We start from the raw sequence: 13,175 nt of genomic DNA on the forward strand, positions 1-13,175 counted from the left end.
CCCCAGCATGTTTGCGTTCCTGTCTCAACAATGTCTACGCTGGCTTGGTCATGTCCACAAAATGGAAAGTGGCAGGATCCCCAAGGAGCTGGCTTCAGGCACCAGGCTCCTTGGCAAACTAACTGCATTACAAAGACATTGCCAGCCTTCATGTCACGTTTGCAAACATCCACTCTGCCATGTGGGTATCCCTTCCAGATGACCAGTGCCTGGAGACAGTCAGGTCCATAGCTGTCAAGTGTCCCTTATTTGAAGGGACAGTCCCTTATTCCAGCGCCATGTCCCGCTGCTGTCCCTTATTGATGGATGTCCCTTAAATGTCCCTTAAAGAATGTCCCTTAAATTTCAAAGGAAGCAGCTCTTCTCCCTCCCTCCCTGGCGGCCAGGGAGGAGGGAGGCTCCAACTGTGTTGCTTGGCTGCGTTGCTCACCCAATAAGAAGTCTAAGAACGACTGGGGGGTGGAGCTTGCATGCCTTGTGTGTGGCTAGTTAATGCAAGCTGAGGGGTTTTTTGAATGCTGGACGCCATTTTGTTGCACGTGCTGCTGCAAACTTTGCAGTGCAAAGCCAAGCCGGGGAGCCATCTTAAGTTGAGGCTGCATAGGCCTTGTGGTGCATGTGATTCAGATTCTATTCAGTTGAACCTCTGGTTACAAAGTTGGTTGGACAGTGTTCTCGAAGCTACCAGCATGAGTTTGACCAGACTGCAGGAGGACAGGAAGACTGGAGTGCCTGGAACAGGTGAGGCTGCAGGTCCCTTATTTTGGCTGCTGGTCCCTTATTTTCAAGGCTGCTGGTCCCTTATTTTCAAATCTGTAAGTTGACAGCTATGGTCAGGTCATGTATCCATAGCAGTGACCAAAGGAGGAATGACAGCAGGGAGGAGTACAGAGGGAGGTACAGCAACACAATCAGATTCCTTCATCCACCCCAGCTGCAACAAAACATATCTCGCCTGCATTGGTCTCTACAGCCACAGCAGGCGCTGCAACCTTCCAACGGTTTGACATCACTCCCAAAGGCACACTCCTCCACATAGCTGTCAACCATCCCTTATTTGGCGGGAAACTCCCTTATCCCAGCGCCATGTCCCGCTACTGTCCCTTATTGATGATGTCCCTTAAATTTCCCGGGATTCATGCTCTCCCAGCTCAGGAGTGAAGCAGCGGCCCGGAGTCCTCCACCTCCAGAGAGTGTGCACATGAGCTCCCCCTCTCCTGCGAGACTTCTGCAGCACTGCCAGAGGAAGCCGGAGGTGGCAGCAGCGGCTGAGGAGGCGGCCTGAGGGAGGAGGAAGAGGAGGGGATGGGGAGGGATGCAGAAGGGCGGCGCTTCAGCGGCCATGGCAGCGCTGCAACCGCCTCATGCCAGTCTCACGGGCGGCGTGGGTGAGAGTCTCTCTCCCTCCCTCCCTCTCTCTCGGGTAGGGAAGGGCCGATGGAACTCCTCGCGCCAGGATGACGGCAGCCCCGACGTGCTGCTTAGCATACCCTCCAACCAGTGCAGCATCTTAATGTAGTGATTTCCCCCTCTGCATCCCTTTCATAACTCTTTCATAACTGCAAAAGCAGCATGGCTCCATCAGTGCCGGATTTATGTATAAGCTAAGCAAAATCCCTTATTTTGGCTGCTGATCCCTTATTTTCGAGGCTGCTGGTCCCTTATTTTCAAATCTGTAAGTTGACAGCTATGCTCCTCCATCGTCTTCCAAGACAGACGGGACACCAACCAACATCGATGAACCTTAAAGGACAGTGCTTTTGCTCTACTTTTGAAATATACTCGGAGTCGCAAAGTGATTTCATGCTCTTTATTCAGCTCATAGTGGTGAGGAGGAATGAATGAAAGTCCCCTCAAAGTATCTGCCTTATATACATTATTTACACAATGGGCTGCACATGATTGGCTAATTCCGGAATTGTACTGTAAACCAATCAGGTTGTGGATTCACTTCAATCTGGAGCATGATTGGGTGGTTCCTGCCAACCAATCATACTGCTGCATTGTTCTAGGACCAATCAGACTGCTGCCTTCTGAATCCTATTGTTCTAGGACCAATCAGACTGCTGCCTTTTGGATCCTATTGTTCTAGGACCAATCAGACTGCTGCAGTTTGGATCCTATTCGACTCAGTACATAACAACTTTTAAATTGTGAATCTGTTTGCCATCCTGGGCTCCTTTGCAAGGAAGGGTGGGAAAGGAATTTAACAACAACAACACAGCCTCTTTACAAGAAAGCCAAAGGGCAGGATAATTTAAAAATATACCAATGAATGTGGCTGCATGCACTATAAAGCAGCAATGAAGTAGCAACTTTTCATTCAAGAAAAAAAAAAATCAAGCAATTCAGAAGTGAACTTGTGGTTCCCCTCTTGGTTGCATTCAAAAATTAAACAAACACACCTGCAGGCTAGTTGCGACTATGGAAACTCCAGATGTGTCCATCATGCATGTCTTAGTGGAACAGATGCACCACACATCTGAATACATGCCTGTTTTAAAAGATCTGTGTTGGCTTTCTGTGTTTCCCGGCACAATTTCAAGGTAATGAGATTTCTCCCCCATCCCTCCTCTTCTCCCACAAAGCCACAGCAAGCAGCGTCTTCCTCCTCAAACCTCCTCCCCCTCTGCATTCCATTGATAAAAAGCAAAACTGCAGACACAGGGAAGTTGTTGTAGTACCAACCTCAGCTACCGCATTTTACGAAGATTCCTGGAACTGATGTGTCCAGCTACCCAAGGAATGGCGCACAGGGAATGGGACGCAAACAAGGACACGTAGAAGATCCTCAAAGTGACTGACAATTAACAACAACAACAACCAGACTTCTATTATTTTGTGACATAGAGCAACTTTCCCCAACCTGCTGCCCTCTAGATGCCTTGGATTAGAACTCCCTTCATCCTCAGAACTACCGTATTTTTCGCCCTATAGGACGCACTTTTTCCCTTCCAAAAATGAAGGGGAAATGTGTGTGCATCTTATGGGGCAAATGCAGGTTTCGCTGAAGACTGGAGAGCGAGAGGCGTCAGTGTGCACCGACCCCTCTCGCTCTCCAGGCTTCAGGAAGCTATCCGCAAGCCTTGGGAGCCCGGCAGGAGTGCCCACCGGGTTCCCAAGGCTTGCGGGCAGCAGCACACCCCGGGCTTCGGGCAGATGTCTGCAAGCCTTGCGAGCCCGGTGGGAGTTCCCGCTGGGCTCGCAAGGCTTGCGGGCAGCAGGCCCCGTTCTAGGGGCTGGGGTCGGGGGAAGCTCAGGCTTCCCCCGCCCCCAGCCCCGCAAGCTCCGGGAGCGATGGCGAGGTTGCGCGCAACCTCGCCATCGCTCTCGGACCCCCAGCCCCAAGTCTAAAAACAAAGCCAAGACAGCTAGCAGGATCCATCCCGCTCGCTGTCATGGCTTCTTTGCTCTTTGGGGCTCGGGGGGGGGGAAATAATTGTTTTTTCTTTATTGCCCCCCCCCAAAAAATAAGTGCGCCCTATGGGCCGGTGCACCCTATAGGGCGAAAAATACGGTATGTAGTTCAAAACACCCGGAGGGCACCAGGTTGGCAAACGTTGGCATAGAAAATAACAATGCTCTATCGCAGCATCCTAGTGTGCCAGCATGTATCTGGGTATATGGAATCAAAAGCAAGTATCCTCACACATTGTTGTGCATCTTCCCAAGAAATGTAAGGAATAAAAGAGAAAGCGATCCGAGGATCTGAGGATGGCTACCAGTCATAGTCGGCCGCCACCGGACTTCGATATGAGCCATCCTGCAGAATGGCTACAGTGGCTCCACCGAATAAGGAGCTACGTCTGACTTCACTAGGGAGGCAGACAAGGTGGATGTGCTACTGACGGTGCTGGGAAGTTCTGCCATCACTCTACTGGAAGGTCTGATGGCACCCAGGGACATAGAGGCATGCACTTTTGATGAGCTGACACAGGCTATGACAAGATACCTTGCACCTCAGCCAACTAAGAACCACCGCCGCTATGACTTTGCACACAGAAAGCAACAAGCGCAAGAGTCAGCGAGCGAAGACATCACAGCGCTCCGGGCGATTGCGATGTATTGTCAATTCGCTGACATCGAGGAACGACTTCCCGAAAGGATCATCAGTGGCGTGCGAGACAGCCATCTCCGCCGCAAGCTGCTGGCAAAAGACAACATCACGATGATGAAAGCAATGAATATGGCCACGGCCTTTGAGAAGGATAACTCCCATGAGGTGGCCCACAGCCCACGTACCAAAAGGAGAACTCATTGTATCCAGCGAGACCGGTCGTCTTCCCACAGATTCCCACAATGAGGGTGTCCACCGAGCTTTGGACGGATTCGACTGACACCACTGCTCCCAAGCTACGAGCACATCGTCAAACCAGCGGTCATCTGACGCACCTCGAGGGACCTACGCCAGCTGCGGAGAAAACCACAAGCGTCGGACATGCAGGTTTGGGACGCCATATGTCGCTGCTGTGGGAAGACTGGGCACATTGGTCGAGTCTGCTGCTCCAAGACTTCCGGAGCACGACCCAAGCAATGTGTCCACGAGGCCTACATAGAGGAGGAGTTACAGTCCATCTCTCCAGCCAGGGTACTTCAACTTCCGTCCCCGGGGTCCAATAAGCTTAGGATACAACTCAAGATAGAGGGAACCCCGTGCACTATGGAGTTGGATACCAGCTCATCCTACTCCATGATATATGTGGTGCGGGGGGCTCCAAGAGGGTTCTCCCCGGGGTACACTGTGTACATCCGAAACTATGGGCCCGGACAGGGTTGGGTCCCTGATATCATTGCCCATTGTACAGTGGTGCCCCGCAAGACGAACGCCTCGCAAGATGGAAAACCCGCTAGACGAAAGGGTTTTCCGTTTTGGAGGCGCTTCGCAAAACGAATTTCCCTATGGGCTTGCTTCGCAAGACGAAATGTCTTGCGAGTTCCTGCGGGGTTTTTCCCCCTTTCCCCCCCTTTTCCTAAGCCGCTAAGACGCTTATCAGCTGATCCGCTAAAAGCCACTAAACCGCTAATAGTGCTAATCTGCTAAGCTGTCAATGGGCTTGATTCGCGAGACGAAAAAACCGCTATACGAAGAGCCTCACGGAACGGATTAATTTCGTCTTGCGAGGCACCACTGTACAGTTCTGGTTTCCTACAAGGTAGGGTTGGAGGGGAGATTGATTTGGAAGACACCTTGAACAGATCAGAGCCAGGGCACCTCCGAACACGGAACTTCAAGCAGAACCAGAGGACAGAGAAATGGGTACTTCGGGCGATTCTGTGCCTAGGCCAGGGTGGGAACCAGACGGGTTGCGGGTGACTGAGTTACCCCAGCAGGGCGACTTCAGGCCAGAATCCTCAGTGGCTCCATCGGCAGTGACCCTTTGGAGCCGGCCTCACTGACCGCCCCACTCAGACTGCGGGTACCGGAGTCGGCACAAGAACCGCGACGGTCCCAGTGGGTGCGGAAAAGGCCGGCACACCTTGATGACTATGTTTGTTCCTTTTGTTAGGAAGTTGGGGGAGAGGAGTGTTATGTGTTGTGTTTAACACATTTTATGTTACAAGGCGCGTTGGTAGATGAACGTTCTAATGGCAAGTAAGCGCATGCACTTCAACTGTCAACGGTCAGTTCATGCTCAGAATTATTAGTGTGTTGTCCAGTCAGTTCGGTTCTTGTGTTCCTATGAGTGAGCTGTTGTCACTGACAAATGTTGAATAAACTTAGTTGAGGAACTTATACTGCCTTGGGCTTCTGACTTATTCCAAACATTTAATAGATTGGAATTGGCTGAGGTTGAAACAGAGAAAGAAAAACAAAGTTGAAGCATCAAGGGCAGTTCACAGAATAAAATACAAGATAAAAACAAAAGTAAATAATTAAAACCCAAGCAACAAAACAGTAACACACACACCCTTTACATTTCAAAGGTTGTAGGATATTAATCAGCCAAAGGCCTGGTTGAAGAGAATGTTTTCACCTGGCGCCAAAAAATATATAATGAAGGCACCAGACGAACCTCCCTGGGGAGAGCATTCCACAAACAGGGAGCCACGACAGAAAAGACCCTGTTCTCGTGTTGCCACCCTCCGGACCTCTCAAGGAGGAGGCACACGAAGGCGGCCCCCAGATGAGGAACACAGTCTCAAACTGTTTACATGGGGAGAGGCTGGTCTTTGAGGCTCTTCTGTCATCAGGAATGCATCACTGGTGTGAGGGTGTGTGGGCAGTTTCCCTATTTTCCAGGGATAGTCCCGGATTTACAGACACTGTCCCAATTTCTGATTTGATCCTGGAATGTCCCGCTTTTCCTCCGTACATCCCTATTTTCACCCAAGAAATGTTGGAGGGTATGGTAGGACGTCCCTATCTTCATTGGAGAAATGTTGGAGGGTATGGAGTTATGCGACCCCCTGAGCCAAGGAGATAAGTAACTACAAAAACTTTAGAAGATATCTGAAGGAAGCCCTGTATAGGGAACTTTTTAAATCTTTAATGTTATATAACAATGATTTTAAAAGTTCCCTATACAGAGCTGCCTTCAGATATCTTCTAAAGCAGGCATAGGCAAACTCCAGCCCTCCAAATGTTTGGGACTACAATTCCCATCATCCCTGACCCCTGGTCCTGTTAGGTGGTGATGGGAATTGTAGTCCCAAACGTCTGGAGGGCCAGAGTTTGCCTATGCCAGAGTTTGCCTATGCCTGTTCTAAAGTTTTTGTAATTACTTATCTCCTTGGCTGTTGGAAGCAGCTCAGAGTGGCTGGGGCAAGCCAGTCAGATGGGTGGGTTATAAATAATAAAATTATTGTTGTTGTTATGGAAAAGGGTGTCACTATTTTCATCGGAGAAATGTTGGAGCGTATGTGTGTGGAACTGAACGTTCCTCCCCATGCACCGCTTTTCTGATACGGATCCCCACTCCTTTTGTCTTTGGCTGCTGTTTTTTTAAAAAAATAAAACCCAGAGACATTCAATTCAGTCACATATTTAACCACGGAGCTGCTGACCTTCCCAGTTTGACTTCCCTTTCTAACCATTAGAAAATAGGATTAATGGACAGATTAATAAGAACAACAACATTCAAAGGGATGGATTTTTTGGTGTATTACAAAGGAATTTCTTTAATACCAAAACGTTTTCCTTCCTGTCAAAAACCACCCCCAGTCAGAATGCAATCTTAGCATAACAAAAGGCTGCACCTTTGCTCAGAGCCACTGTCCCAGCTACACAATTGTTTATTGCTCATAAACGAAACTTAGAATTTCCTTTACTTAGAAAACAACCTGCCCACCCATATTTGGCTCTCTGTTGGTTTTCCAGTTTTCTAAGATGAATGGAATTTCACTAATTTGAGTAGGCTCAGGGAATTCCAAATTTGTCTCATCACATCTCTATCCCTGCAATCAAGAAGACTGATGTTTTATTGCAACACGCTTCTGGCAACACTAATAGTGCATTAGGTGTGGATTTATTCTGCTTTATTCGTTGTCCTGCGATGGTTCCCCACTGTTGCCACATTTCTTCCTCTCTGGAGGGACAGTAAAATAGAAGCCGGGCAAGCCCCCACCCTGGTCAAACCTCTGCCCTGAAGCCCTGGCCTACCTGGCAGGAAATCCGTATTCCTTCCAGAATTCAAAGTCCAGGGGTCAATCCAAACAAGCAAATTCCAAAGGTCTGGAAACACAGTCCAGGGTCAATCCAAGTAGCCAAGTCTGAAGTCCAGCAGTCAGGATACTGTCCAGAGTCAAACCCAAAGCACAGCCCCATAGAGGTTCAGGAGCATCGAAGTCAAGGCCCATCAACATGGGCAGTTGAGCAGAAACAGCACCTCAGCTCTGCTTCCATTTTGTACTTTATGTGCTGATGGCAGCCTACTCCAGCCAAGGGAACACACAACTCCTCCCAGATCTAGTGAGACTCACCTGGCCAACTAGGGAGCTGGCTGTGGGCCCTTGCCTGCCTCAGCCTCCTAGAGCAGGGATGTCCAACACATTGATAGCAATCTACTGGTAGATCCCCGGCAGGTTTTGGTAGATCGCGGTCGATCGCTGGCTCCCTTTCCTTAGCGGTGGTAAAATAGAATCCGCCCCCGCCCTCCGCCCTCCATTGTTGCATGATCTCCAGAACGTAAGATGGAGTTTTCGCAGTGATCTTTTGGCAAGCAACTTTCCCCCTTTCTCCCTAAAAAAGCTCAACAACTTTGACCTGAACCCCCCCCCCAAACCCCCCAAAGGGGTAGATCACTGCCAGTTTTTTATTCTGTGAGTAGATCGCAGTCTCTTAGGAGTTGGCCATCCCTGTCCTAGAGCACCCCCACACACTGCTCCTACGACTCAGAGCCCACTGTGTTCATGGAGACAGGGGCCCTTCTGGATCTGGTGATGGGTCCTGCTGCTCTAGTTGCTGTGCATTGACCCCCTATCCCCTCGGCCCCCCCCCTGTGCATACTTCCTTCCCCATCCCCTGCACACTGAGAAGGAGCCCTGCCTTCCAAAATGGAAGATAACCACAAGCGTTTTTCCACCCTCAACTGGTGAAGGTTTTGGTGGAAAGGCCTTTCACGCAAAGCTCTAATTAGCCAGGCATATAAAAGAAGGATAAAGTTTTTGTTATAAGAATTTTAAGGTCATATATAAAAACATTAAATGTTCATAACTTTATATATAAACCACATGTCTGAAACCCCACAGATTAGGTCCTGAACAAATTGACCTCAAATATTTCTCTGCAAGGTCAAAGTGGGAAACCTCCCCATTGTTTCTTTTCTCACAAATCCTGTCTTAAGGGCACATTCAAGATATGAACAGGGTGTGAGCCTGTGACCTGGATTCAGGTATTAAGTAGTTATAATAACAAAAGAGTGGCCAAAACCCAGATGATGCAATCAAGTAACTTGCCAGACAGGAGATAAACAATGCACTCAGATTTCTGTTGTAGACTGCCTTTTCTGTGATGTATGTATGATGTTTCTGGGGGTGGTATTGGACTCCAGGGCAGGCAATTTAAAATGTCTATATAAGGGCAGGCACACCTTTGTACTGGCTCCTCCTCCTCTCTCCTGCATGTGGGGGAACACCCTGTTGCAACAGTTAATAAAGATCAGGCTTACTAGCTGCTTTGCTTCTCAATATTCTCTGGTTGACCTCTGTTATTTTCTCCTACCGATAGAGAACCTACAAAAGGACTCTATATGGGCTCTTGGGTACCCCATAAGGGAAAAGGAGCAGTTTGTTTCTTATATCACTTTCTTCCTCAAAGATCCACTTGAGGCTAAAGACGAGGCAAAGGAGGAAGGTTGGGGAAAGGGTTTTGTCCTACCTTGGTTGCACTATAGCACAAGAGTGTCCTTCCAGATAGAAGTACCTGTTTCACAGAAGAAAAATGGGCAAAGTGCCAAACTCTACCTTCCACAAAAAGAGGCAAAACACCTACACCCCTTTCAAGAAATAAATAGAGCAAGGTGGAATCAAGGACCACCTTTTTTTCAAAGGGACCCCTCCTTAACCAAACAACAACAACAAATCCAAAGAAATTCCCAATTAAGAAAAATAGGAGGGACAGGGTGCCTTTATTTGGCTATTTATTTGGCGTCTTTAGTTTATTCATCTAAACATACTGTATGTCTATCCCTGTATTATTTTTTAAAAATCACAACTCATTTTAGAAGAGTTACAAAGCTCTTCCGGGGATTTTTAATATTGTTTTGGGTGGCAGGAGCCATGATGTACCAAACTCTAGTCGATCAGTGCTGTTCACATACCCTCCAACATTTCTCCCATGAAAATAGGGACGTCCCATTCCATAATGATAATTTTACTATTTATACCCCACACATCTTACTGGGTTGCCCCAGCCACTCTGGGCAGCTTCCAACATATATAAAAACATAATAAAACATTAAGCATTAAAAAAACCTTCCCTACACAGGATTGCCTTCAGACAGCTCAGGGGTCGGATAACTCCATACCCTCCAGTGAAAATAGGGACATCCTAAGGAAAAGTGGGACATTCCAGGATCAAATCAGAATGTGGGACGACTTCTCTAAGTCAGGGACATCCTTGGAAATTAGAGACACCTGGAGGGTCTGTATTCACATTTAGCTTCTGCAGCAAACTGACAAAACTGGTTTTTCCAGAGCTCAGCTCTGAAATGAGACTAAAGTAAGAGTGCTCTCGCAGAGCAGATAATCTTACTTCTATATGCTGACATATTTTCTCACATTTAAGTTTTAATGTCTTTCACTTCTCTGCCCTCCACCCTTCTCCCCTTCTTTGTCAATGTTTCCATATCCTCCACAGACAATGGAAATAAGGTGGCTCTGGATTGCCTTACTTAGAAGAGGGGTTGGGAACCTCCAGCCCACAGGCCAAACCTGGCCTGGCAGAGAGCCAAAATTTGGCCTATGAGGCCATTTCCCCCAAACCTGCTGCACACCTGACATCATATAGGACATCAGGTGTGGAGCAAATAGGATAGATGGGCTTTGCAACCAGTTTCCTGGTAGGCAACTTGACTGTGCAGTCAATCCCCACAGAAAGCTGCCACTTTAGGCATCAAGCCTGCTGGATTGACTGTGCAACTGAGTTCCTCATGGGCATTCCAGCCACAAAGCTCATCCCAGCAGAAATCAGCTTCGCCAGACCTAGGCTCTGCACTTGAGAACCACTGAGCGCAGGGCTCGCAAAGCGTTTTGCACAGTGCTTCCCAAATTCCTGATAGCATTTCCCAAGTGCTGAACACAAGGCTGGAAAACCCCTTGTGTTCTGTTTCCCAAACACCCAACCATCAGCTTAGGAAGCACTGCACAGGGGACTGGAACAGGTGGGCGAAACAACCCACCTAGCAATCATCTCATGCCATAATGACATCAGATGATGTCCACCCACCCATCTAGAAGCTTCCCCACCTCTGCCCTAGAACAGAGGGGAACATCCAATGTACCACTAGGCTCTCTCTCTCTTCCCAAGATATATTGAGACAGCCGGTGCCCCTGGAATTTTGGCAGCCCAGGTCCAGTGCTTTTTTCCTACAAAAAAAAATTGTTTAGGGGTACTCTCATTTTGACTCAAGAAAATCGTCATTTTATAGTTCAAATCAGGAAAAATAAATACAGTAAATGGACAAAATTACAAAGATTCACAAAATGTTTAGGGGTATGTGTACCCCTGCGTACCTCTAAAAAAAAGCACTGCCCAGGCCTAATTTATTTCTAGGGTGGGTTTGGTCCTCCTGAGAACCACGATGCCACAGCATGCAATCCTTTCACACAGCTCCACTGGTATCAGGAGATTTGGGACAGGTGGGAAGAGCCCACAAGGTATGTCCATGCTAGCATTTTTCCAGGTTATGGAAGAGATGCAATACTAAACTGAGGAGGATCCATGAACCCAGGCCATTTTATTTCAGTTGACTGAAGATCTTTTGTTAAGGCTCATTGTGTTTTACAAGTTGAAACAGGCAACATTGAGCTCAAGGGAACTTACTTTAGATAAGCATCCATGGAATTGCAATCAAGGCGCCTGGCTGATCAGGAATGTCAACCCAGGTATCTTCAGCCAAAGTACAATTTTGCCTCCAGAATGTCAGCGTTTTTCAGGGTGGATTCAAGCCCAAACATAAATTTAGGTTTGCACGAGTAAAATGGATCAGTACAGTATGTGCTCTCCTGCAACAAACCCACTTTAAAAAAAGAAGACTTTTTGCAGTTAGGAAAGTGATGGGGAAACCCAATAAAAAGTGGGGAATAAGCAATTGATTGACAGAAGACGTGTTACCTCTATGCAAGCAAATCAGGATAAATGCCGAGTGTCAAACGTTCATCCTGGTTTGCTTGCACACAGCTTATGTGGAGGTTTATATGTTACTCCACCACCGTCTTCTCTTCCCCTCCTCGCAGACACACGCTTATGTTGTCAAACAAAGGGAGCACGTGGGGAAAGCAAGAATGTGGCAATTGGCCGGTGGCAGTGAAATATGTCATGTGTATTTCAAAGCTGTGTGCTGTACCTTTCTGTGCAATGTTGGGATTATGAGGAGGACAGGACATTCCCCTGGGCAGTTTAGGTTTCAGTTAGGAATGGTCAGAATCTCCACTAGGCTGGCTATGTGTTGGGCACACTGGACCTTGCAGTGAATTCCAGAGCAAGAAGAATCTCCAGATTGCCTTTCTCCAACCGGGGAGTCCAAAAGCAGAACTGGGGAGCTTACTGGGAAGGTCCTTCACAGATCATTCCACACTACTCTGGCAAAGGCCTTTTCCCCTCAACACACATGTGGGCAAATGTGCCTTTTCTATTCATCTTGTAGCCAGCAAACCACAACAGCATTCTTTTTTCTTTCTTTTTTTGCAGATCTTCTTTATTGAATTTTACATTGCATATTTAAATTCAAACATTAAACATCACCATCATTTAGGATTCCCTGAATCCTTTGACTCCCCTCTGCCCTTCAATGGTTACCATTTTCAATCTTTTTTCAACTGCTTCGCTTATTTCCTCTTTTTTTAAAAATAATCCATTTTTACAGTCATACCTCATGTTATGGACGCTTCAGGTTACGTGATTTGGGTTGCGGACTGCGGGAAACCCGGAGGTACCAGAACAGGTTACTTCCGGGTTTCGCTGCTCGCACATGCACAGAAGGGCCAAATCGTGCCGGTGCCTGTGTAGACACTGCACTTCAGACTGTGAACGCTGCGGATTGCAGACGTGCCTCCGTCACACATTATGTCTGCAACCCAAGGTTTCACTGTACAAGGAGAAGGGGCACAAGGAGAAGGGGACGACAGAGGACGAGATGGTTGGACAGTGTTCTCGAAGCTACCAGTATGAGTTTGACCAAACTGTGGGAGGCAGTGGAAGACAGAAGTGCCTGGCGTGCTCTGGTCCATGGGGTCACGAAGAGTCGGACACGACTAAACGACTAAACAACAAAAAATAGTATGACCTGGCTCATCTGGGTTTCGGGCATGGCATCGGGTGTGCAACTGTGAGCTCCATTTCCTGTTGAAATGGACATGCATGGGCTTGTCTTTGGCATCTAGATGACAGTATGAAACTGGTTTTCTAAGAAAACAGACTGCTTTTCAGCTTTAAACCGTTCCCTTGGGCCATCTTGCCCCTGCTCTTCGCCATCTTCCCCCCTGCTCTTCTCTTTTGTTTTGCTAAGAGATCCCGG

The 13,175-nt window shown here is 47.9% G+C and overlaps 1 protein-coding gene across 1 annotated transcript in view; it reads left to right on the forward strand.

Moving 5' to 3' along the window:
- The first annotated feature begins 3,816 nt into the window (after window positions 1–3,816).
- Window positions 3,817–13,175, forward strand: part of IL23A (interleukin 23 subunit alpha) — a 40,415-nt gene continuing 31,056 nt past the window's right edge. Inside the window, exon 1 of the mRNA XM_081850002.1 lies at window positions 3,817–4,444. Coding sequence (XP_081706128.1) covers window positions 4,439–4,444 — 6 coding nt within the window. The 5' untranslated portion in view covers window positions 3,817–4,438. The remainder of the gene's footprint in view (window positions 4,445–13,175) is intronic.

Source organism: Podarcis erhardii, assembly GCF_964252035.2.
Source record: "Podarcis erhardii genome assembly, chromosome: 2".
Taxonomy (NCBI): Eukaryota; Metazoa; Chordata; class Lepidosauria; order Squamata; family Lacertidae; genus Podarcis; species Podarcis erhardii.